At 39.5% G+C, this 26,499-nt stretch overlaps 2 protein-coding genes across 2 annotated transcripts; both read right to left on the bottom strand.

Annotated features, from left to right (window-relative positions):
- Window positions 1-513: 513 nt before the first annotated feature.
- Window positions 514-3,373, bottom strand: LOC118556245 (hyaluronan synthase 1-like). The gene is made up of 5 exons (XM_036128150.1): window positions 3,325-3,373; window positions 1,895-2,584; window positions 1,570-1,795; window positions 1,347-1,479; window positions 514-1,243 (listed from the first exon to the last, which is right to left on the bottom strand). Exons 2-5 carry the CDS (start codon window positions 2,576-2,578, stop codon window positions 568-570), a joined length of 1,719 nt encoding a protein of 572 aa, XP_035984043.1. The 5' UTR covers window positions 2,579-2,584; window positions 3,325-3,373; the 3' UTR covers window positions 514-567.
- A 10,081-nt stretch (window positions 3,374-13,454) lies between these two features.
- Window positions 13,455-15,525, bottom strand: LOC105920033 (trypsin-3). The gene is made up of 5 exons (XM_012855524.3): window positions 15,420-15,525; window positions 15,145-15,298; window positions 13,972-14,234; window positions 13,758-13,894; window positions 13,455-13,664 (listed from the first exon to the last, which is right to left on the bottom strand). Exons 1-5 carry the CDS (start codon window positions 15,457-15,459, stop codon window positions 13,515-13,517), a joined length of 744 nt encoding a protein of 247 aa, XP_012710978.2. The 5' UTR covers window positions 15,460-15,525; the 3' UTR covers window positions 13,455-13,514.
- Window positions 15,526-26,499: the final 10,974 nt, after the last annotated feature.

The following is a 26,499-nucleotide window of genomic DNA, read 5'->3' as shown; positions in this document are numbered from 1 at the left end:
AGCATAGTAATCAGGCCTACTGTCAATTCTTTCCAAATACTTTATTTTAAATAGTCTTAATTCACAGAAATAACATACATTGTCACATTTTTATATTTACAGTTTTTGAAAAATTAGAGAACAAACATAAACTGCAGACATTTGTCAAATTCCATAACAAAGTGCATTTGGGACATACTTACAACATAATGAACAAACTAACTGTAATAAATAAAACCATGATGAAGTCTTAACATGTATGACTCCTGTCATTGATCAGAGATGGCTTTTTCTGCTTGTTGATGTTTCACAGTGTGGCGTACTCTACATACAGTGTGCAATTTTCAAGTAAATCTGCAAAACAGTCATTCAGTGCAAGAAAAACATGAAAAAGAGACAATCTACTCATCATGAAAATATACACAACTGCATACATGGACAGTAGTAATCAGTGTTTGTAGAAAAGCCCAATCAATTTCCCTTGATTGGACTTTTTACTGAAGGTAACAATATTGAATCCATTATTTAGTTTGCACAGATAAAATAAATACAGTAATAATAATAAATTAACACATTAATTTAATGTCTTTACACACTGAGTGAGTAGGTTTGGGCGCGCTTTCTGCATAACCTGCGGAACCAGGCCCAGTAGAGGAACATCATGAGCAACCAGTAACATAAGTAAGCCACACAACCAAAAACAAGAAACTTAGTTTCCATTATCTTGGCTGGACTTGACCAATTTTCTTTGGTCTCCCTGTAGATTGTGTATCCAAACCCACTCAGCAGAATAGCAGCCCAAACTGACAGCGGAAGCAGGGGCATGTAGTTACCAACAATCTTACGCCTGCCCGATGTCCCCCAGCTGCTTTTGTTCATTGTGAGAATGGCAAAGTACTTTGCAGGCAGCAAACTGGTCATGTACAGGGTGGAGTAGAGCGACATAAAGACCATCACCATGCTTTGGCGAAGGAGGCAAGCGTATGCCGCTTTCAGCAACCCAATGAGCTGAATGCAGCAGAGGACCCAGAGGATGTCCCACAGTGAGCCCCTCCAGAACAGCTGGATCATAGTGGCCGTGACGAAGAAGGGGAAAATGCCCGAGACGATGGACTCGTAGGTCATCCAGAGGTGATGCTTGTGCCACCACATGGCGTTGTAGAGCCACTCTCGGAAGTAGGATTTGGTCCAGCGTGTTTGCTGGTTCAGCCAGCGCAGAAACTGGGCGGGTGTTTCGGTGTAGCACTTTGAGCGAGCCGTGTACCTAAAGCACAAGGGGGAGAAAAACTTTAGATTTAACATTTCTGGAATATGGTGGATCGTGAGAAGGTGTTTTTTTTTTTTTTTTATAACAAAAGGGTATGTACTTTGTGGCGTAACCCATGCTCAGCATGCGGTTGGTGAGGTGTCTGTCGTCACCAAACGTGCAATGGCTTCCCAAAAACTTCTGATTGTACCAGGATTCCAGAAACTGCTGGAGGAGGTCGTTCCTGTACAAACCTACATTAGAAATGAAAACAATGTTTCTTTAATGACGAGTTTACTCAGAAATAATGCTTCTTTGATGCCAATGACAATAATTTTCCTTACCCAGAGGACCACTGATGCAGGACACACAGTTGAAAAAGGACTGGCAGGCCCGCTCTATGTTGAAAGCCATCCAGTACCTGAGGCTGCTCATGAAGCTGATGTACGAGTCTTTAAGGTTAAGGATCATCACGTCTCCTCCCACAGCACCATACTTGGGGTTGCTCTCCAATACCTTGCAAAGCTCTACTGTGGCTAACGGGTCCAACTTGGTGTCTGAATCGCACACCTGAGGAGCCAAAACAGATTGCTTTACAATTAAAAATCAATTCACAACATAGTGGAGAAGACGTTTTGGGATCTTGAACGAGTGGAGAAAAGTACATACCTGTATGTAGTCAACTGATAATCCCAGTGCCTTAAATGCTGTGTACATCACCTCCCGTTTGCCTCCCCACTTCTGCATGATGCACACACACCTTTTGGTCTGGATCAGGTGCTCCACTTCTTTTCTCTGAGGATCCTCTCCAATGACATAATCAGCATCCCATTCTGTTCCATTTTTTTCATTCTGCTGAGCCTGTGTGGGATCCCATGAGTGGTAATTGTTCTTCCACACGAAGAAACCCGGATCCTGGTCCGCAAAAACCTCCCGGAACATGTCCATCATGTACCGGTCATCGTCAGAGTTGCCATCTATCACCATGATGATACGCATCAGCTCCGAGGGATACTGCAAGCCCCTCACAGAGTTGAGACATTCTCTGAGATAGGATGGATCCTCCTGGTAAGCAGAAATGGTGAATCCAATCGTTTTGGTGTAGCTGCACGGCTTTTTGTGGCTCTTCATCCGGCAGTGCTCGATAAAGGCGAACAGGCTTTGGACCAGAACGTGGAGCGAGAGCAAGAGTCCATAAAAGCCAAAGGAAATGATCTTAAACTTGGATGTCACCAGCTGGAAGCCCTGCACATAGGCCCAAACCATGACTCCCAGAACCACCAGAGCGAAGAGGAAGGTGAAGATAGCTCGGAGGATTGTGCCCAACTTCTTTAATGAATGTTTCAGTTTCATTTTGTTCTGTAGACCAAAAGACACAACGGGTTGAAAAGCTCGTTAAAAAGAGGTTTTGAAAAAACAAACTAATGTGAAAAATTTTTCCAGATGAGGAAGCTTGGCAAAGGTCTTTGATAAAATGTGACAATCTGACAGCTTTTAGGGAGTGTGCAGGCGTTTTGCTCCCAGTTTAGGCTTAGACTGCAGATCAGAGTCGAGCAGTTTACCACCTCACTCACTGACTATTTAGACACACTTTGAATAAGCAGCATTATTAGAAATACCAGCAGATTTTTTTGTAAGACAGAAGCGTTTTACATCTCAGAAAAAAATGTTTTAAAGGGCTCTTCTTTTACCCACCATTGTTTGTAAAAGGTTTTTTTCTTGCATATTTTATAATATTGCCATTACCACAAGGTGAGCTGAATTTATACAATAATATATACAAATGTAGACCCTATTTGAATCATTAAATATATGTTCATTTGGAGTTTTAATATCACACAATATTTAGCATTTTGTTTTTCATAAAAAAAATATTTATTGTTGTATTATCTAAAATTATTGTATTATGATACTTTATTGTATTATAATATTTTATATCTCATTTTCCTGAATCAAACTTAAAATATTAAATAAATTGCCAATGAATTGTTGGAAGCTCCAGATAAATTAGTCTTTCCCTCCTGTTATCAGCAAAGCAACTTAAATAATTAAAATTAATTCATAACGTGTTTTTATTTATTTGTTTATATTAACCTTACCTTATGTGCGGTTCCTTTGGCTTAAAATTTGCAGTTCGCTCACCCGTTGTTCTTCTTAGTCTGGATGCTTTTGGTCTGAAGGTTTCTGCTTTTATAAGTTAGGTTCAGGGTGGGATGAGGCTACATGCTTTCTATGTCCTGAACATGGTCAATTAAGCGCGCCTCCCGCTGACTCAGCCTCACGTCAAGGATTGGCCCAAACATTTGCTTTTCATCATCATCGCATCTCCATGGAAATCCTTGAAAACGCAAATAAATTCTATGATGGTTACGCCTTAAACAGCTGTAAACAGCCGACTTTTTTTGTGATTGTTCTATCTATCTATCTATCTATCTATCTATCTATCTATCTATCTATCTATCTATCTATCTATCTATCTATCTATCTATCTATCTATCTATCTATCTATCTATCTATCTATCTATCTATCTATCTATCTATCTATCTATCTATCTATCTATCTATCTATCTATCTATCTATCTTAAATTTTGAAACTAATCACCATCCTTTGTTTTCATGTGAAATAATTACATATATTATTAGTGAAAATAAATTTATTATTTGACAATATGAACAGTGTGGCATCACCACCTTTGTGCTCTACAAACACAGTTTAACCTTATTTTCACCGTTTTTTCTCACAAATTGTGGTCATAATTGTTATTTTTATAATTTTTTTTCATTTACCGGTACTCGCCCCAGAAAGGGGTATCTAGTTATTACGTCATAGTGACAATATCGTTAAAAGAGAGAAAATAACGATTATGATTGTGGCTTGCAACAAGTCGTTCATTAGCTAAATGTTGCCCTCTGCTGGGTGTTATCTAAAACTGCTGATTTAAAAAAAAATTCTTTTTTTATCTTACTTTCATTTCATTTTTTCTTTTCGTTTAGCTCTTTGACGTGAATAAATGTGTGAAAAGGAAAAAGCATGTGTATGCTGTTTAACTCAGACCAAGAATACTAAAACTCTTTTATGTGTTTTTTTTTCTTTTGCCTTTTTCTTCTTTTTTGCATCTGTCACTGTCCTGACTTAACCATGATCACATCACATCCCTGGAGAGTTTCTTTACAAATCTGTTGACCGCTCCTGTGTGTCTACGCCCTTACCCACTGGAAGCTGGCATGAAGCATAAGCGCGCTTCATGTCCGGCTCAAATAGAAGTCACCGGAAAACTGATGTCACACAGGGAGGCCATCTGTGCACCCAAAGAGTAAACTACAAGGCTAGTTTATGTAGGTTCTCTCCAGCGGTTATTCTCTTAGCAATGACTGGTACAGTATTACGGTATTTTCTTTCAGTCAGTGCCTAAGCTTGTTTACATGTGGAAACTTTTATGTTTTACTTGTGACTTGAAGCTGTGTCTGTAAACAATTTTCAGACATGGTAGGCAACTTGTTTTTGCTTCACTGGGACCCTCAAAAACATACACACCTCTAATAAAACCAGGTGCTGATGACTTCATGACATTCATTTCTAAACTTTTTCCAATTCTAGGGTGACATTTGTACTTGAATTTCACTGAAAAACAACTTAATTGTCTTGGAAAAAAATTGTCATTTTGATTTTATTCACAGAAACTGGCTTATGTAAACTTTATTTTAGAAAAGGCCTCTTAACTCACCATACTACTCAGCTCTACCTTTTCGCAGTAAAATCATTCAGTTGTGGTCTATGCAAAGTGGAACTGCAACGCTTTGGTCTGAATTTCTCGCTAATTTACCCCCACGTTCCCACTTGTCGCCCCTGTTCTGAGGTACGTCTGAGGGCAACTCGATTTTGTGCAGTCTCTTTAGATCTAAAATAGGCACTTCACACCTTACCCACCCACCAGGTCCCAGAGCGTTCCACTCCACCCCGTTCGGCCATTTTTAGAGTTTGCTAGTGGACGGCGTAAAGAGCAGCCGATGTCTCATCCACTTGTAGCTTCGGCATCCTTCAGCTTGGACTACAAAATCCATTTTCTGAACCGCTTAATCCCTCATGGGATCGCTCATGAAAATAAAAGAAATGGCGGAATCGGGCGACTGATGGGCTGGAAGTCTATAACCTTGTTCAGCAGCTTCACAGCAAATGTTGGTTAAAAAAAAAAACCATAATACTGAGAAAACTGAACAGCTCAAGAAACAGACCAAAACAGAATGTAAAGATTTCTATGTAAATCATTACATATGCATAAAAGGGTTTATTGACCAACTTCACCACTCCTCTGCTTCTGAAGAAATCATCAATGCAAAGACACTGAAACTAAAGCATGTTTTGCCGTAAACAAATTCCAAAGGAAACAAAAATTCCTGTTCCTTCGAAAACAAACGTAACATATTTTTGAACACAGGCCGTGATAAACATTCACAGGTTCCAGTCTTTTCTTAAGGTCAGCCAACGGGCTGCGTGACTCACTCATAAAGTCTGTGCTACGCCCAAGCAACCAGATTCACTTAAATCATTTCTGGGGTTTACTAAAATAGTTAGACCATCTGAGAGGACAGATTTCTTAACTGCAGCTGGTCCGGTTTACCGCCTATGATGTCACGTAATTAACTTTAAAATCGTATTTATATTGAAATCTTTAAAGGAGGATCAGCTGACCACCACATTTATATGACTAGTTATAGTTGTTTTTTGCCCTGGTGGACTGCATGCTTTACAGCTTCAACCCCACAGACTGCAGTGTTGCAGAACACTTTGCCATAATTTACAGCAGGCTGACTTGAAATGACAGCTTTATTCCTCAGCTACAGAGGCGATCCTTGAGCAGTAGACCTTTCTTCCCTTTCATAGTCAGGTTCTTCTGAGTCTGAGCTTGTTGCTGCAAATGTTCTGACCACATGCAAGGCAGCTGGATCTGTTATGCTCAATATTACGCTCCGGAGCATTTGCGTTCAGATTTACAGCTTTACAAGCTTACGGCGATGAGTTATGCTTATGTGGCTTTTCAAGCACTTATAATCAGGGCACGGTTGTATTTGAGAGTTGTCTGGTAATATATCCTGTCAGTTTGACAAAGTGGAGATACGTCAGGAGCTTCATAGATCTGGGGTGCTTTTTAAGTAAAGATAATTGGTGCTTATATCACAACTAGACTTTACATCTGACACTTAAAAGTATTTTTTAGCTGTAAGTAAATAAATAAATAAATAAATAAATAAATAAATAAAAACTCTGGTGTTAAAGCCCAGATTGAAATCTGGGCGATTTTTGTCTGTTGAATACAAATCTTTCAAGTGTTTTTTTGAATAAATTGGAGATCCAACAAAGAATCGTCTAAGACAGAGTAAGATGATTTTCAGTTTGATTGCCAGTTAGCAGTAAATGGCAGATCAGAATCTGAAGAAAAAGAAACAATATAAACACTCCAGCTCATTCCCAGGCCAGACAGAAAATCTGCAGTCCCTCCAGCGAAGTCTGGGTCTTCCCTAGGGCCTCCTTCCAGTGGGACATGCACAGAAAACCTGCAGCAGGAGGCGTCCTGGTCAGATGCCCAAACCACCTCAACTGACTCGTTATGATTGACATCTTTACTTCAAGGCCTTCCGGTATATGACAGAGCTTCTCACCATATCTAAGACTGAGTCTGGCCATGTTTATGGAGGAAGCTCATTTTGGCCGTTCATGTGCAGAATCTTGTCCTTTCGGTCACTATCCAGGTCTCATGACCATAGTTGAGGATCAGAAAAGGTTAGGGAACAGGTGTTCCTGAAGGAGGGCAAGACCGAGTAGACCAGGGGTGTCAAACATACGGCCCGCCGAACAATTTAGTCCGGCCCTGTGGCTAAATGCATTATCATTATAAAAAAAAAAAAAAATGTCCAGTGTCCTGTCTGGCAATGTGGCAATAAGATGCCACAAAGAGCTCATCAGAATTGACTTTCACAAGTGGACAAGATAAAAGGAAGAGAATGATAAAACAATTATTGAAAAAAACATGTATTTCGTTTAATTGAAAATATGCAGTTCCTATATTGTCCACGAGGGCGCTGTGTTTTAATTAGCAGATTAAGCTTCAGGTGTGGAAAAATTTAAATAATTTATTAATTTTTATCTGTTTGATGTATTAGACATGCAGAACAGTGTTTTTAAGTAAAAAAAAATGTGAATAAATGTTTTTCAACATTGTATAATCACTGTGATCAGTTCTTATGCATAATGCACTTAAGTAAATGTTTAACTGAGTAAAAGTATTGTTGAAATTGCACATACTTTTCTTAAAAACGCAGAGGTTATTCATAATATATTGTGTAAAAGTGAAATTCATTTAATATAAAAATCAACAACAAGTCCACTTTTATTAGTTCTATTTAATCTTGCAATGAGTTTACTCGTGTGGCCCTCTTGAGATCAGATTAAGCTGAATGCGGCCCCTATACCATAAAATGAGTTTGACACCCCTGGAGTAGACATAAGTCGCTCTTCAGCGTTTCAAGCCTTGGAAAAAAGTGGTATGTTTTTTTGAAAATCTTACAGTTAAGGTAAGCATCTATATTCCCTTAGAAACACACACGGTGACTTGTGTCTTGTTAATCCCAGCCATGCTAGCTGTGTTCATTGCTAATATAAGATGCCCAGGACAGTTTAAGGACAGTTTTTGTCTCATCTCACCAGAGCACCTTCTTCATACGCTTCAGCATGTCCCCTACATGGTTTGGACTTCTGTTGCCTTTTCTATAAAGGGTTTTTGTAGCATCCTGTCCTGGACTGCTCACTGTGTCTATTTCCGTATCTCGCTGGACTTGGGGCTGAACCCATGAGTGGTAGTTTCCCCATGAGGGGAAAATGTGTCAAACCAATGAAAATGGGTTAACTCATTTGTAAGAGGTGTCTTTTGCTCTGCTGAGATGCTGATGATGAAAACTGAGGGGTTGCCAGTTTCTTTAAACAGGTCAAAGCAATCAATAAAAACTGTAAGGGGTAGATGAGTAAAGGTGAACACTTGTGCAAACCTCTCTTTTCAGATTTATTTTGTAAAAAAAAAAAAATTATCATTCTATTTAGAGTTTGTCTCTATTAACAACTCAAAAACAGAGTTTTGGATTTGATTCATATCACAACATAAAAGAGTTCAAGGAGTATTGCTTTTTTTTTTAGCTCCCATCTAGCTTCAGATCTGGTGACTTTTATATTTTTATAGCACTAAACATTATACCGCCTTTATTATTGGTGCACTTTAAACGTAAGTTCTTTATGACTTTATTATTTGATGAACAAATACACCACTCAAATCTGCCTTTATAAAAAATATTGTAGATGTGTTACAAAAGTTATCATTATGAATTGTGACGCCCCAAACCACCTGTCATGTACCTATCACATAATGTTTTAAGAGTTATTTTTATTACACCCATGTCTTTTACTGGTACAAACAAAACATGTTTATATGACATTTCTGTTGCTATGCCATTGACACCCTGCAAACTATACTGTCCTTAAAATGGTAGATCCCAGCTGTTTCTCTGTGGCAAACATTATTCAGAAACAACTAACTTGCAGGAATTGTATGTTGGCCACCCAAAAGGCAGTATTGGGTGGCCAACTTGAATCTGAAACTATTTAAACTAAATATTGTTTAAATTTCCTATGAGGCTCAACTCTATCAATGATAAGTCTGCAGGGTAAAATCTTCTCCAAATTAATGAGCTCTAACTGCCAATTTTTGATATTAATATTATTTTGAAGAAAACTGAAACTGAACATTCAGATAACTAGCAGCTGAATAAATGGCTATCCAAATCCATAAAGTTCCATCAGAGTTTCTCTCTTGAATTCAAATAAATAGGTTTGTATGCATTATTTATTTCTAGATATTTGACAGAACTTTAAAGGATAAACTTATACAGGGTGGAAAGAAGAATAATGAACTCCATATGATTGATAATTGGTCCATCAGTTCGTATCACCTTTGAAGAACCAAGACAAAGTGATGAGGCTACAACCTCTTAAAGTCTGTCATTTATATTTGGAAAAATATCTGATTAATGACCTCTATTCTTAAATATAGTCTGGGGTCTAAACTAGCAAAAAATGATTACTTTGTGGGGTATTTGTTTCATATTGACACAAATCTGAATTAACAATTTTAGTACAGCTTTTAATTCATACAGATGGCATCTGGACATGACATTAGTCTAAATATCAAATATGCAGAGTGAGATCCATGGGCTTTCAGGGGTCTCATTTATAAAACTTTGCGTGGAATCCATACTAAAAGTGTACATATGCCAAGAAAAAGAAAATGGCGTATGCCAAAAAATATTCAGATTTCTGAAACCGTGCGCACACAATTTCCCTTTATAGAACGCAGCTGTACCTAAACATTTGCGTACCTGGTTCTGCCTCATGAACCAGCCTTCTGCATGCCCAGATTTAACCATAAAAGGTCAATTCAAAGCACCTCGTGAATGTTAATGTGAATTAAAATGGGTCAGCTAATCGATTTTTTTCATCACGGTGATTTGGCAACCGCAGAGAAAAAAAATCCCCAAAGAAACTAAAAAAAAAAGTCACAGAGAGGAGTTTATTAAATGTGAAAATCAGAGATAAAAGCACACATGTTGCTCACATTAAAATAACTTGTGAAATGTGAAAATGATCACAGTTTTAAACGCTGGATGACAAACTCACGCAGTGCTCCATGTTTAATCTCATCTGACGCTGTGCGTTCAGATCGACTATCTGAGGAGGGAGGGAGACCATGAGGAATGAGAGGTCTCCTCCCAGATGATAAGGACCAAAAAAAAAACTGTTTAGGAAGCTGACGGGGTGCGGACGCTCGGAAGAGCGCTGCGTGATGAGCGCGCACCTTCTCTGCGCTCTATTTGGACCCAAAAACTGGAATGTTGTAGCCACTGTCCCCTGTAGGTTAAATCAGAATGCAATGCTCGGAGTCACCATCATTGGCTAGAAAACCTTTGATCGCTGAAACCGCGTTTCCTTCTAAGTCCTCCATTTGCAGGTCCTCCAGCAGTAACCATTACATGTATTACTCACGTGTGAATTTGAGTCGGCACAGAAAAAGCTGTGGCGAAGAGGGAAGCTTACTTCTGAACTTATTGTGTAGATGCTTTATATTTTCCCAATTTATTGAGCAACACATCTTCTGTCTACGTGTAGAATTGGACTTGCTGCAGGAATTAGAAGCCATCTAGAGGACGTTCTAATGTATTTAGCTGCTTTGAGAATACATGTTTGGATTTTCACTGATCCAAGCATCAGATATTTTTCACATCATGATATAAATCCAGCTAGGAGCTCCCAGAGATGATCCCTACAGTTTTCAAATTTGTAAGTTTAAGTTTTTTAAGTTTAGCTCAGGTGCTCAGGTGAAAGTCCCTCTGCTTGCTAATCCTCATGATGACCCATCTGATGCTTATCTCCACCTCACATCCTGCTGAGTGAATATAAGTGATTAGCTGTAACTTACAATTAGTTCTGAGTCAGCGTGTCTGGTTCATCCCACGTCCACCTGTTTTCTGTGTGCCACACACACCAGGCTGGTGTTCTGCAGTTGGCTCTGCTGTTGCTGTGAAATGAGCGGTCTCCCCTGATGTAAACCTGTTTTCAGTAATGAACGAGGCTGGCTGAGAGCCCCAGACTGCCTGTCCCTGGCTGTGGTGCACGTTGCTGCACAATCACGGAGCAGCGTTTGCTCTAAAACCTTTGCTTTTGATTCACTGTCAGGTTGTGGTGGAGGGCGATGTAATTATCTGGAATAAAATAGAAACAAATCTGATTGTTGTAAAATTTAAATATTAAGTGTGTCGTCATTTTAGGGCTTGGTGTGTTATTTTATCTAAATGTCTTTCTTCTGAGATCTAAGGCTGTTCGGAAAACATCCTGGGCTAAATGCCTAAAGCCCCTGAAGCCCTGGTCTAATGAAGCTCCAGCAACTACCAGAAAATAAAATGCAATATTTTTTCCCGGCAGCTTTTGGCATTTTAAGTTAATGTAGGCATTAATTATGGACAGTTTCACCACAGTTCTGTGGGAAACATCGGAGTACTAATGATCCAACAGAGCACTTTCACTTTCCTGTTAAATAAAAAAAATACACATTTCTCTTTTACTGGCTTTTCATGTAAACCTAACCTGGTGAAGTGTTAACTTTTTATTATTTTCCATTTTCATGTTTTTATGGAGACAGCTTTGCAGGAGGCCGTTGTTTGGATACAATTTGCCAAAAGCTCTCAGGGGTCCTTGTGTCCTGCCATCATCTATGTCTACGTATCTTCTGCTTTATAAATATTTGCTTATAATTAGACAGTCTTCATATCGATCCCTTGTACCTGTAGACTGATTATCTTTTATTTATTTGTAGCCTTTTTTAATGTTTTGTTTTTGTGTTTTTCTAATTATTTCCTGTGCTGAAAATATCAGCACAGGAAATAATAAAAGAAAAGTAAGTGTTTTAATCATTGTTTAGTAGTTATTCTAAATTAATTGTGTAGTTGTAAAGTGGCTCTGGGCAAATGCAGGTCGGTAAAGGTAGAAAAAATTTTTTTTGTAATTATTTAACCTTAACTGCAACTTAAGGAATAATGGGAGGAATTACTCAGCAGTATAACTAAAACTGCTCATCATCTACTATTATTTATCAATTGAAACAACTAACTTAAACTCCAAAAATAGTTACAAGAAAAGCTGGATAGCATGTAGAGAAGGACAGAAGGGAAATTTATGAGGTCTAGAAAATGGTGGTTAGACAAACTAAATCACGTTTTTTTTTTCAGTCAATTCAAATTTAAGTACAATTTGTCAGGGTTTAGTTTTTGTCTTGCTCCTGTTTCCTGTGAGTTCAGTTTAACATCCTCTTGCTCAGTTTACCCTCCACTCCTCCAGTAATCAGTCACACCCGTTAGGCTTTAATTAGACTGAATCCAATCCACCTGCTAGCCTCCCTATTTAAGCCTCACTCCACCTTCACTTCACCGCTGGTCCGTCTTCATTCTTCTTTTGCTTCAGCAAGAGAAGCTCCCACGTCCTCCCGAGCACCACCCGTCTGTGGCACAATCTACCAGAGATTTTCCCACGTCTGGTAATGTGTCAACAGTCCCAAGTCTGGCCATCGGAGATATTTCCACGTCCGGTCGTCAGAGCTCCCTGTGTCAACCTCCTCTTTCCAGCCACAAGTAAGGCCACCTCCTTTGGAAATAATCATTGTCTCCTCTGCATCAGGACGTTCTAGCCTGCTCTGGAGGCTACCCGTTTCCACGGCTCATCGTCCGCAGCACTCCAGCGACCTCCAAGACTCACCAGCTCTCCAGCTCCACCATTCACCTTCTTCCACATCCATCCCCGCTTTAATAAACTTTCTTAAACGGAGCTCTGTGTGTGTGTGGTATAGTTGGTTCATCTATGCAAAACCTGACACAATTACTCATTGAAGAATACAAGAAGTGGGAACTGATGACCTGAAAATAGTCCATAGGTTCTATACGACTAATCAACCTACAGAGATATGTCTTTGGTTGTTGGTCTTTGGTTCCTTATTATCGCTGGACTGAAGGTGAAATACAATTTTTTTTGCACAACTTCCCCATTCGTCATTAGGCGAATTTAAGTAAATGACCTGCAATGGATACATGCTTTCTTAAAAGCCCCAGTCTTTCACTTACCTGCAGGTAAACCAAATACGGGGGTTTAAATCCTGGAGCTTTCAATGGAAAATGGGCTATTGTGTTATGACACATAATTAAAAATTAGCATTACATCAGAACATAAAAATGCTAATATGATGACTATCTTCGTTAAGCAGATTCTGCTATGAAAGCTTAAGCTTCTTTGCTACCCCTAGGCCTTAATGAAATGGAGGAATGATCACCCATATCTATTACTTTGAGAATAAGACTCAAATTTAGTTCACACCATGTCGACCTGGTGGGCTTTCCTAAACAGTTCTCTGGACCTGCTCCTATCAAAGTCAAACCTACGTATTTTCACTGATGATGAATAACTGTGAGATTAGACTAGTCAGCATTATACAGTAGATAAGGAGTTTGTCAGACTGTGAAATGAGTAAAAACTTTAACTCACACCCTACCATAATAGCTTCCTATTAAAACCCATGTTGACTCAACTTAATAAATAGAGATTTTTGTGAACTATCAGTAAAAAACACACTTTACATGAATAGGTCCCATTGTTTGTCTTTACTCATTTTTCCAGTGTACATGTAAAGTCTTCAGCTTTACACATCAGCCAGACGCCATTGTTGTCTTGATCCAGGAAACATAATTACAAACTTTTGTGTACACTCCAGGCTTGTTTCTCTGAGCACAGCCATGGCCCCAGGACACGACTCCTTGGAGCTCTCCCTTACACACCATGGGACCTCCAGAGTCACCCTGAAATGAAAAAAAAGGTTGTAGGATATCAACTTAGACATTTTGCAACAAGAAAAAAAAAGTGTATTTATGCACCCATGATAATGGTATTACCTGACAGGAATCCTTCCCCCCCTCAAGATATCCAGCGCATATCATGTTTTCAGTGATCTGAAAAGGATATGCATTGAAGCAAGAGTCATCACTCAACAGAGGGACTTCTAGGCACTGCAGCTTGTGTGGGTACCTTGCTGTAAGGACACAGAAATCAGCTATTTCTCCGTCCCCAATTGGTTACATCACCTGTCGGAGACAATGTTTAACTCACAGCCCTCATCACTGGGGCGAATATTCCCCCATCCAGATATCTGGCACATCGTCCCAGCACTGGCACACTGGGATGGAAGCATGGCAGGGCGCACATAGTCGTTCAGAACAACAGGCTGACTCAGCTTGATCAGCATGATGTCGCTGTCTTGCGTGCGAGGATTGTAATCAGGGTGGCGAATGAACGTGGCAGACATGATGTGCTGTTCAGTATGCTCAGGTTCCCAGATGTCATGCTCTCCCAGCCGAACCTCTACATTTGCCCTGAAAAAAACAAACATTTTGGAAAGCCAGTATAGTTTCCCCAGCACTGATGTTCTGTAAAACCTCTAGAATTTAGATGTTACATTTTAGTTCAAGACAAAAAAGCTAGTTTATGGTGTCTTGGAAAAACATTCCCACCCCTCAAACTCCTTTTCATGTTTTGTCACATTTCAGTTATAAGCCTTAATGTATTTTACATTACATTCACACAAAGTAGCGATTAATTGGAAATGATATGTGACTTTTAATGTTGTTTTTTTTACAAATATGTATATAAAAAAAGTGTAGTTAGTGTGTAAATTAATCTGAGTATAAATTCTGTCGTTCTGTGAATGCCTGAGAGGTTTGTTAGAAAAAATAGGAGAACAAAAAGCTTCATGAAGACTGAGGAGCACCACTAGACACGGGATAAAACTGACTTGTCTGATGCGTGGAGAAGCTTGAAGCAGGGTTAGGTTAAAGGACGATGTTCAACATTCAGAAATCAAAAGAAAATGGGACAACTGCAAACTTATAAAATCGTGGCCATCCACCTGAAATCAATGGCTGTCATGACAAGCATAAACCAAACAAGCAGCCAAGATGGAGGTTAATGCATTTATTTAACAGGGCATGGAAGCTGGTCAGAGTTGATTGGAAGATGGTTGGAACAAAATACAGAGAAACCCTGGAATAACAGCAAAGCTTTCAGATACTATTTTGAAAAAAAAACAAAAAAACAAACTCAAAACCCTGTATCCTTTTCCATTGAGTTCACGAATGTTATGACACACACACAAAATCTGAATAAAATCCATAAAATATGATGATTGTAAAGTGACAAATCATTAAAAGGTTCATGTTGCACAAATCTTTGTTTGCAATGCACTGTCCATGCGGTAAAATAGGTGATATTTATCACGTTTCTTACTTTGGTTTGCAGTGTGCAGCCGACAGCACCCACTCATCAGACAGGAGAATCCCTCCACAGTAGTTGTACCCAGTGAACAGCGACACTTGATAGGGCACAGAGTTTCTCGGGCACTCATACCCCCCAACAATCTTCTCATCATCTTCCAGGCCAACTGGAGATCCGAAGGTAAGATTCAACTTTTTACAATATAGAAAATTCACTTACCGTTGTCAATTATAACAAGAGTCTCTGGTGCCACCCAATGTCACCCTATAAATAATTAAATCATATACCTGCCACTCCAAAGAAGATCAGGACAAGAAAAAGATCCATGCCTCTGTCTGTTTTGCTGCTTTACTAATGTGTCCTTGCTCTCTCTAAGTCAGGTATTTTAGTCCTCTTATCTCCTCTTTTCGAGCTCCTTTATCACCTCAAACACATGCCATATGTTACGTTTCCCTAGATATCCTGAATCTAAAGTAAACCATACAATATATGAGCTGTATATTTTTTGGGAAAATAGTTCAGGAAATAGTTTGAATCCTCCTTAATCTTTGTATTTTGAGTCAAACCGTTTTACTTAAATTCATTCATATTATTTTGTGTGATGTGTTTCAGCACATATTGCTGAAACACTGAGGCAGAGATGTCTAAATATTTTTATTTGAAAATATGTTTTTGCATTGCATTTCACAGTTTCTTCATTCAGCCTAATCATGTGGGGCAGATTTTAACTAACTTGGAAAATGGAGGCTATAAAATTTTACATTTAGCTGTGAAGAACAAATGATGCTAACATGTTGGTTTAAGTTTTCAGTATTTGAATAAGCTTGTGAGTTTTTAGGCTGGTGATCTCTCTCTCTCTCTCTCTCTCTCTCTCTCTCTCTCTCTCTCTCTCTCCATATATATATATATATATATATATATATATATATATATATATATATATATATATATATATATATATATATATATATATATATATATATATATATATATATATATATATATGTATGTGTGTGTGTGTCTGTGTATGTATATAAACTGATGCATCTGTTTATGCAGCTGTTAACCTGGTGCATAATTGACGCCCCAGAAAACAATATTATGTTGTCTGTAGCAACAGAACAGTACTTTTCAGAGGCTTTCACTTTACTAAACGTAGTCAAACTACTTCATATTGCTTTATCACACAAATATTTTTATCTTACAGAGGAGAACCCATGCTTATCTGTACATTTAGCCAAAAAACATCTAAGAGAAGATCCTAATAAACCTGATAATTAAGAAACTGCCCAATTAAGAAACTGACACAAAAACAGCAGGTAATGTACATTCAATGACTTTTAAACTTTAAACAGGATAAAATCTTATTGGCATAGGCATGCTTCCAATCCTTCCTAATGGACTTTACTTTCTATCTATAACAATTTGTATTAATAGTTTACGTGTATGTTGGATGCCAGTAACTTAAAAAAAAAAACACCAGAAATCATGAAAACACTTTTTATCTCAGCTGCAACAAAGGACATGCCATGCAGTAAGATGAATTAAGGTTTTATCACATTACATGGAAAAATCTTTTAGGCCAAATACATCACAATACATATAAACTACTTCATAGTATTCAATTCAAGAATACTTTATTAACCCCAAAGCGATTTAAATGCTATCAAAAGTGACCAAAACATCAGCCAGAAAGCAGAGGAACTGAGAAGTGGTCTGTGGTCACCATCTGCAGAACCACTCCTTTATTGGGGGGCTGAGAACAAACATGCAGAAGCTGAAGGGTCCGTGGCTGTGGCGGTAGATAAAACACCTGAGGGGTGACAGGCAAGTTTTGTGTCAAAGGAGGGTGTGATGACTGTTTGGCTGTGGGAGGAAGAGGAGGATGATGAGCTTGTTCCTGAACTGAACCTATTGTCCAGACTTCCATCTGCCCGATGCTCCTTCTGCTTGAAGCCTGTGATCATCTTCTTCCCTGACCTCACATCTCTGATATTGTTCTGCTGCAGCTTGCTCTCCAGCTTCTTCTTGTAAACGTCCTTGCTTTCTCTTATCTTGACTTTAAGTCTCTTTTGTATATGCCTCGGTAATTTCTTGTTTCCCTTCCTGAAAGCTCTTGTTTTTTCCTCATTCAGTAGTTCCTTCAGGTCACTGGTGGTCCAGGGTTTGTTGTTGGGTAAGCATCTCTTTGTTCTGGTGGGGATTGTGTTGTCCACCAAGTGCTTATGTAGTCAGTCACAATGTGACTGGCAGAGCGCATAGAGTGACTGAACATGTAGCCTTGATGTGCTGCCTTTCAGTCTCAATCTGATCTTGTTCTGCCACCTGTTAGCAATCGCTGAAAAATATGTCAATGAGAGCAAATCCACTGGAGAGTCAGTTGTGCTTGGATATACAGGAACAAATGTGGTGCTGTGACGTCAAAGTTTCCGCCAGTAGGCATGACCTCCAATTTTCGTGTGACTGTAGTTACGTAGTACACATAAATCAAAATGGATTTATGGTTTTAATATTTGATGATCAACTTTACTGTGAATTTTTCTGGTTAATTGTTAACATAACTCAGGTCATCTTAATTCCTTTGTATGGAACTCCCTTAGCAACATCAAGTTGTTTAGTGAATGGGAAATAGAGCGGACTGGGTGGGGCTCCGCACTTTTATCAGTTCACTCTTCAGTGAAATAAAACACCAGAAAATTTAGTGGAATCAAAGCGCGTGTTGGTTCAATGTCCTTATTTCCAAACGTCAAATAAGGACAATGAAGTGGGTAAGGAAAGACATTGAATGTTGCCTGCAAACCACCGTACACGTTAATTACCAAGTCATTGACTTTTGTGATGTTGTGGCGCATTAAGTAATGTTTTATTGTTTAAATGATTGTATGATGAATCGTCCCATAACTTGGACTTTTTGACTTGTAGATACAGCACAGTTGTAACAGTGTAAACAAACAAGCATTAGTTCTAATATAACGGCTTTCAATACCCAAACAACATCAGTGACCTGTAATATATATATTATTAATCATTCAACGTAGGATAGTAAACACAAAAAGGTCACAAGTGAAAGGGAATAGGAGGAAATCTGAAATAAATCAGCTTTTAAAAAATGCTACTAATAATAATAATAATAATAATAATAATAATAATAATAATAATAATAATAATAATAATAATAGGTTGTTATCTTAAGTGGGCCAATCTGAGGCATGAAACTCCAGGGCTGAAAATGAGTCCCACTCCGGCCCTGGTCAGGATGGTGTCCTCAAGCGTGCATGCTTTCCCTGTTTAAGGAAAAAAAAAAGTCCAGAGCATTTCCAAACTTTAATTTTGCTTTTAACATTTTATTTAGATTAATCCCTCCTCTACTCTGAGTAGCATTTCAGCCCTTCTTGGTATATCATGAGTTTGAGTGGGTGTAGTAATGCTGTCTTATAACCTTCAGCTATCATTTTCAAAAGGTCACATGTGTTTGTTCTGAGGTTGATGCTGACATTTCACACTGAAACACTTTAATCTCTTGGACACTGAACCCATTTCCTTCCTGAGCTGTTGCATGGCGGGGCATCCCCATACAATTCATACTTGCAAACGCTTGAACAGCTAAATGTGGCAACTTTATGCTTCTGGAAGTTACACACAAGGATAAGTTATGGAGGTGCACAATTCTCTGGGTATTTTTTCTCTGTCATTTTACACACGCAAGAAATACGAATAATTTTGATAATCCTAAATAACCAAGAAAAGAAAAGGTTAGTCTGATTTGATGAGGATAAAGAACAACGTGTGTTTTTACAGAGTGTATCTAGATGTCTGAGGGCACAATGAATGAGTATTGAAAACTGTTATTGAAACACATTTAAAAACTATAAGAAAAGCTTTTTTCTTGTTTGTTAAGGACGGCTTCAAAATGTCTCCTGTGGGGAGAAAGTGGCTGCATGCATTGCTCAGGTGTGGTTTTAACACATTTTTCCACAGAAACTCTCAAATTTTCTAGGTTCTGAAAAGTATTCTTTGTACCTTGATATTCAGCTCCATCCTTAGATTTTTATTTGGATTGAAGTCAGGTGACTGACTGGGCCAAGCAACCATTAGAAGAATTAGTTAGAAGGTCTTCAAAGAATATGCTATACTATCATGAGATGCTTCTGTCATGGTGTGGAGTGAATGAGTGCTTGAGGTGTTTGTCTGAGTTGCAGTTCTTCCACCTGGCGGTGTTCCACCTTGAGTGTTGCAGTCAAACCTTGATACAATCATCTAATCCACCTCTGAGTATTTAAGGAGCCTAATGGTCAACCAAACTGGTTAGATTGTAAGCCAGAAACCAACCACCTCTAAATACATTCAAGTGTTTAATGTTTCTCTGTTCTCCACCTTCATCTGAGCCAAAGGTCTTGGTCGTACCTCAGACCAACTATTCCTTTCCAAGCCACATTCTGATCCTCCTCAAGAACCTCCCGGATAACCCGGCAGTTCCACTTTCATCTCCCACAGCATCTACATCTCTGACCACTCTGCCTGCCCACTGTCTCACTCACCTGCCACACCGCTAACACAAATCCCTCTGGAGACCTCGCAGCACCTCACCTCAGTCTCTCCCTCTGACCCACTTCCTCACTCCTGACACAGTAAGCTTGAGATCATCCTCTTTTCCAAACATTGTCTTTAGTCTTAACTCTTTGGAGCTATAACTCACACTCTCCTACAGAGAACAATCATTGTCTCCTCAAGCAACCCTTTAAAACAGTTTCCTTGTCCCGAGTGGTTCTCCTGCATGCGGGTGAAAATACGATGCTCAAAAAAATAAAGGGAACGCTTAAACAACACAGTGTATGCGGAACAGACTGGAAGTTTTCCTGCCTGTGCATTATAGCTGCTCTGCATCATCACTGACTGGAGCACTGGCCAATCACAATAACGGCAGCAAATGTGGCTCAGGTAGTGCAGTTCATCCAGGATGGCACATCAATGCGAGCTGTAGCAAGAAGGTTTGCTGTGTCTGTTAGCGTAGTGCCTAGAGCATGGAGGCGCTACCAGGAGACAGGCCAGTACATCAGGAGACGGCGGTGGGCCCTGGGTTCCTCCTAATCCAAGACAACGTTAGACCTCATGTGGCTGGAGTGTATCAGCAATTCCTGAAACACGAAGGCACTCATGCTATGGACCAGAACCGCCCGTTCCCCAGACCTGGATCCAATTGAGCACATCTGGGACTCATGTCTCGCTCCATCCACCAACGCTACGTTGCACCACAGACCGTCCAGGAGTTGGCAGATGCGTTAGTCCAGGTCTGGGAGGAGATCCCTCAGGAGACCATCCATCACCTCATCAGGAGCATGCCCAAGCGTTGTAGAGAGGTCATACAGGCATGTGAAGGCCACACATGTTACTGAGCCTCATTTTGACTTGTTTTAAGGACATTACATCAAAGCTGGATCCGCCTGTAGTGAGTGGGTTTTTCCACTTTCATTTTGAGTGTGGCTCCAAATCCAGACCTCCATGGTGTGACGGCCGTGCTGTGAGCAAGTGGCCGGTAATTGTTTGTCATGCACGTCCTTGATTGTGGGAGGTGCTTCTAATTACGTGGCCAGCTGATGGATTTTAAGGAGCGGCGTTCCACCCATGAGGGTGTGTCAACGTGGTGTCAAGGTGTGGCTGAAGTGCCAGGTGTGTCCGAGGCTCAGAGCACTAGTGGACCTAGAGGTTGCTGTAGCTCCAGGGAGTACCGCAGAGGACCAGGACCCAACCGAGAGGCGAGAGAAGACCGGGCGGAGGGAGCACATCTTGGGCTGCCGCGCGTTATCCCTTAATTTAATAAATGCCTCTGAAGGGCTGAAAAACGTTTCTTTTTGCCGTGTCCTCCCTGTTTTTATTTTTTTTGAGCCGGGCCGTAACACATGGGTTAATAAATTTGATTTCCATTTATAATTATTGTGTGATTTTGTTGTCAGCACATTCAACTATGTAAAGAACATTGTATTTAATAAGAATATTTCATTCATTCAGACCAAGGATGTGTTATTTTAGTGTTCCCTATATTAATTTTTTGAGCAGTGTATTATCTTTAATATTTCGCTGACTTTTTGCTCTCTCTTTTGCTTCATGTGTAATGAAGGAATGCTGTTTGTCATTCCTCCACTACACACAATTTCTGCACTAATTTGTATTTAATAACTTGAACTGTTTCTGATGTCAAGTCATGCCAATAGCCCTATTAGAAATGCATTCCCTGAAGAAAAACATTGACATTTAATCTGTACACATTATCTATCATTATACATATTTTTTTCCCCCTGATTTGCAGTTCTGAAGCCTAACACAGGAAATTTATAGGACGGCAATGATTTGTTAAACTCTGACTGTTTTAATCAAATTATTGCAGTTAATATTATGATTGGTAATAGTTGGTTTTCTGAAAGGACACGTCTCAATATGGTTAAAACCTTTGGCTTTACACAGATCTTTAACCTCTTGATTTAACTATTTCAAATTTGGAAACAGGAGCTGTCGCCACAAAACAAAGAGGCTAAACTATTACACTTTCCTGAAGCACCTTCCCAATTGGTTGTCTCCTGTAAACCCTGTAAATATGACGTCTGCAGGAATTCGGCACGTGACTGGCAGAGATATCCCAAATCACCACTGACTCAAGGCTTTCAGAACGGAGATGAAGTGGCAGGTAGTATTTTCTGTTACTCATGAGGATAGTTGTTTATCAGCACCAGACGGGAATTATTTAAGTGGGAGGGTATTTTGTTACCCAGACCATGTGATTATACACTCAAGCTTGAAGAATAACGCATTCCCATCCAGCAGAGACAGGTTCTTTCCCAGCTCCTTACTGAAAGGCACTCCGATTTATGACTCATTCCTTTTTACCATGTTTGATTACATTTACAATCCAGGGGGAAGAAAAACTTAAACACAACACAATAAAATCCAAATTACCAAAGCACATAGATACCTGGATAAAGCTTATTTATTACAGAATCTGAGGGGATCATCCATTTAGGTTCTTGTGAGTTTACTTTTTTGTTTGTATTTTGTCATTACAATATATTTTTTTATTTTATTTTTTTATTTAGGATGGATAAACATTTCACTCAGACATTTTTTTTACACAGGACCTAAAAAAGATCCTGTGATTTGTTACAGTTATGGCCAAAAGTTTTGAGACTGAAAGAAATCTTTTTTTCACAAACTGCATTTTTGGGCTTATCTGGAAACGCTAACGTTGCAGATACAGTTTTTTTTAAAGTGCGAGAATATCAACGTTTACACGTTAAATAGGGCAATGTTTGAATTGGTGTACCTTCATCTTAGCTCCACGCATCACTGGGCCTGGTTTCTGGTGTTATGAGAAGAAATGCAGACGGCTGTTCTTATGTCAGTGGGGGCAGAAAGATTTTAAAGTCCCACAGAGGCAGCGTCATTAAATTAATTAAACTTACCAACCAAGTCTGTTCATGGTTGCTTTAAATCAGGATTCTTCTTCAACCCTCTTCTTGGTTCCTCGTGTGACGGTAACCGACAGAAATTGCACCCCCAATTGAAGCAACAATCCCATTTTACTGTGGATGCATGTAAACACACTTGTTAAAGTTAAGCTTTGTCTGTTTATAGATGCAGCTGTGAGCAACACCAATACCAGAGCTTCAGAGAAATTTTCGTAAGTAAAAAAAAAAGTGAAAAAGAAGAAACTTAGCTTTAGACTTTATTTAAAAAAAATATAGCCTGCTAAACTCAGTTAGCCATAAAATCATATGACCTTTTAGAGAGGATCCACTATGCATTACACTGCAAAAACGGAACTTAAAATAAGTAAAATGTTCTTAAAATGAATGCATTTGTCCTTGATTTGAGCAGGTAAATAAGGTAATTTGCCAATGGAATAGGATTTTTGCACTTAAAATAGGAACAACTCATCTCTATCATCTTATTTCAAGTGCAGGATGTCTAATTATCTTATATTAGGGGTCAAAATACTCATTCCATTGGCAAATGATCTTATTTACCTGCTCAAATCAAGTACAAATACACAACTTTAAGAACATTTTACTTATTTTTAGATCTGTTTTTGCCGTGTAGGTGGAATTAGTTCAATCTGCTGGATTATTCTGGTGCAAACACAAAGCACGTAATTGGAATAAAACAACTGTAAAAATGCAGGCGATTGCACTGCTTTATGTATCCCCGGTATGTTTTGTACATTCAGGGAATTCAGATGATTTACAACTGTTTCCTGGAATGCATATAAGTTCATTAACTTCCGCGCTGAAAAGTTCAAATCTGCTCTGTGTACATGTCTGTTGTCCAAACTGTATTTATTTTTTTCAGATTTCACCAAAGCAGTGGGTTAACTCTCAACACATCCTAGTCAGAAAGCCTGAGGTCGCTGAACCTTCCAGAAACCATCATTTTCATTTATTGGCAAGAACTAAACAGAGAATGTCATTAAACTATGCATCAAACAAACATTCACTGAGCCAGCAGTGCTTTAAATTTCACATGTGGGGCCCAAATTCCTCTTTGGTTCTGAGCAGCAATAGGGACATGATTGCTGGATGACGTGAGTCGTTAAATTGGTTAATAAAAACTCCATAAAACTGAACATTGATCTTCCATTTTCTTTCTTTTATACACTTTTTGTATGCATAGAAATAAAATAAACCCCCCTTCTGCCATCCACTGCCCAATGCTTGGAATCTTCCAATTCCCTAATGTCATTCATCTGCACCTGAAAATACCCTTGGGTGAACAGAAAGGCCACCGCTGTTGTAAATATGTGCGGTTATGTATCATCAAGCTTGTTTCATGTCACAGAGTCCAGGCTGATTATTCATATATCTGCTGTGGGGTAACCAGACGCTGCAGTCGAAAAGCAGAGACGTATGTAAGGAAGTGGTTTAGGTTATTGAGGTTCCACTTTTTTCCCCGCGTGTGGTGCATTCAAGGCACACACACATGCACACAAGAAAAGACTGCTGTCGAGACCAGTTTTGACTCAGAAAAACAAAATTCCTGTCTTTCCCACAGCAGGGAGAGAGGGATTGGATTTCCAGTCGGAACGCCGCAACAGGATCAACAAACCTTGGGGGGGTTCAGGTTAGAGTGGATTCCCACCAGTCGCTCCTTCACTAGAAGTTTTCACCAAACTACTTTACTTCCAGTCTGCTCCTGAGGAGCCTGGGGCAGATTTATAAACATGTTGGATTTCTGTAGAGCTGCAAAATTGAGATGTTTGCACAAAACTGAAATGCAAAATACAGGGCGTGTTTGAGTGATGCAAGGAGCTGGGGTATGTCATTACTCTCTCAGTTTCCCACACAGCAAAACACATTCAGACACAAAAATACACATTCAGTGGCATTTTGTCTCTCAGGTTCCTCACAGCTGCTGCCTCGAATCATTAAAACCCCCAAACCTCCAGCCGTTGAATGCATCGCATTCTGCAAAAGCTGAAATCCCCCTGTAAAACCTCTGCTGGTTGTTCAACACACCCAAATTGGTATTTGTGTGGTGCGCACATAATTGCACGTTTGGTTGGTAAATCAAGAACGCTGGCAAGCCTCGGGCTCTGAAGGCTTCCCTCAAACTATAGCCTTGAGATGGCTATTAATATCCCCTGCAGACTCGAGCAAACGTAAAAACCCTGGTTTTCCTTTGCAGTCCGGAGCACGGCTCCACTGCAACATCTGAAAAGGGTGTGTTTTTTGCAGAATGTATTTGAGACCATAAGCAAAAACATGAACGGAAGTCTGTGTCACAAATGGAGCTGAAATCTGGGATGAAGAACAGTTTCCTGTGGTTTTAAAACATTGCTTTGATTACTGATGCAAAAATAAATCCCAGAGGAAGCTTTCTTTTCCCTGACTCCTGGAGGTTTGAGCAACCAGATAGCAGAGAAATAAATCCACCTACACGCTCTGAAAGGGTGTTGGTCTGAGCGCACGCAGGGACTGAGAGCATGTACATAGACATGTGTGTCTCTCATTGTAGAGTGTCTCTCATTCATTCTCTATCCCGTCCTTACTGCCCCCACCTTTTTTTCCACCCACTCACATCTGGTTTGCTGGCAGGCCCTAGTTCCTGTGTGAAGTATATGTAAATAACCTCGGGACCCAGTTGTGGGGTTAGGCTGCAACCAGCAACTCACACTCTCACACTGATCACTTTTAGAAACTTCGGGCTGAATGCTCAGTGCTGCTTTCATTGCAGAAATCACCTTTTAGATTAGAATTAGATTTTGTGAAACTAGTCAGCCTTATCTGCAATGTCTTAAATACTTTGGCATCAACTCCCTCTCTTGTTAGTTAAATAGATTTGACACCAAATGGGGTATCGGTTTCCACCTCTCTGTAACAAAACTTAAATGTTGTTCCTCACTTCTAAGTCACATTGGACAAAAGTCTGCTAAAAGATCAAATATTGTGTATGCAGTGTCCGAAATTAACTTTGTTATTCACCGGCCAAGTTGGCCGGTAGATGTAAAAATCCACCGGCCAGGCATATTTTTTACCGGCCAAAATATTAATCCTGACCAGACCTCAACTTTTATAAAAATTAAGAGTGAGATTATGTTAATTATGGGGGGTGTGGTTGGGGCGTGGCTGACTGGACCCTGGAAGAGAAACCTTTGTTTCCTGATTTAAAAAAAAGAAAATATTGTAGATGATTATAAAAGACACAATATGAATTATCAGATTCACATCCAGGCGATTAAAAAACACTACAGATTATCATTATTCTTTCCATGTTGGTCTTATTTGTGAATGAGGCAGAGTTTCATCAAGCCTGTACGGTCAGTGGGGGTTCTAGACCAAATTTAGCAGGGTGGGGCCAGTATTTTTCACAGGGGCACAGAACAAAAGATTGGCGGGGGGGGGGGGGGAACTTAACAGGTCAACATTTCATTGTTTAAAATATTAAGTAAGCCAAAGAGCCAATTGTGGCTCTGGAACTGCAGGTTGCAGACCCCTGATCTTTTCTCAATACAGCGGGAGCTTAACGTGAAACAGCTTAATTTTAATTGTTATTTTTTTATATTTTTTTAATTATTTTGTTATTTTAATATTGGGTAAAAACATAAACAAAAAAATACAACTGATCCAAATGACCAGTCAGTCACGTTATCTTTGTCAGCATTTTATCATCCTAAGAAATTTAACATCATGTTTTTAGTAAGGGGCCATAACAGGGGCCAGGAACAGTTCTACATGGGCATAGGCCCCTGTTGGCCCCTGTCCAGAACCGCCCCTGTGTACTGTTCAAAATTTTCCCCTCAGCTGCAACACTTAAAGCACTCAGGGTTCACGCTGCGTCTTTACGCTGATCTCGCTGCTGGATTTTACCCTCCTGCGCTGCGCC

Source organism: Fundulus heteroclitus, chromosome 3 (assembly GCF_011125445.2).
Source record: "Fundulus heteroclitus isolate FHET01 chromosome 3, MU-UCD_Fhet_4.1, whole genome shotgun sequence".
NCBI lineage: Eukaryota > Metazoa > Chordata > Actinopteri > Cyprinodontiformes > Fundulidae > Fundulus > Fundulus heteroclitus.
Note: the sequence above shows the minus strand (reverse complement) of the source record. Positions and strands in the feature narration are given on the sequence as shown.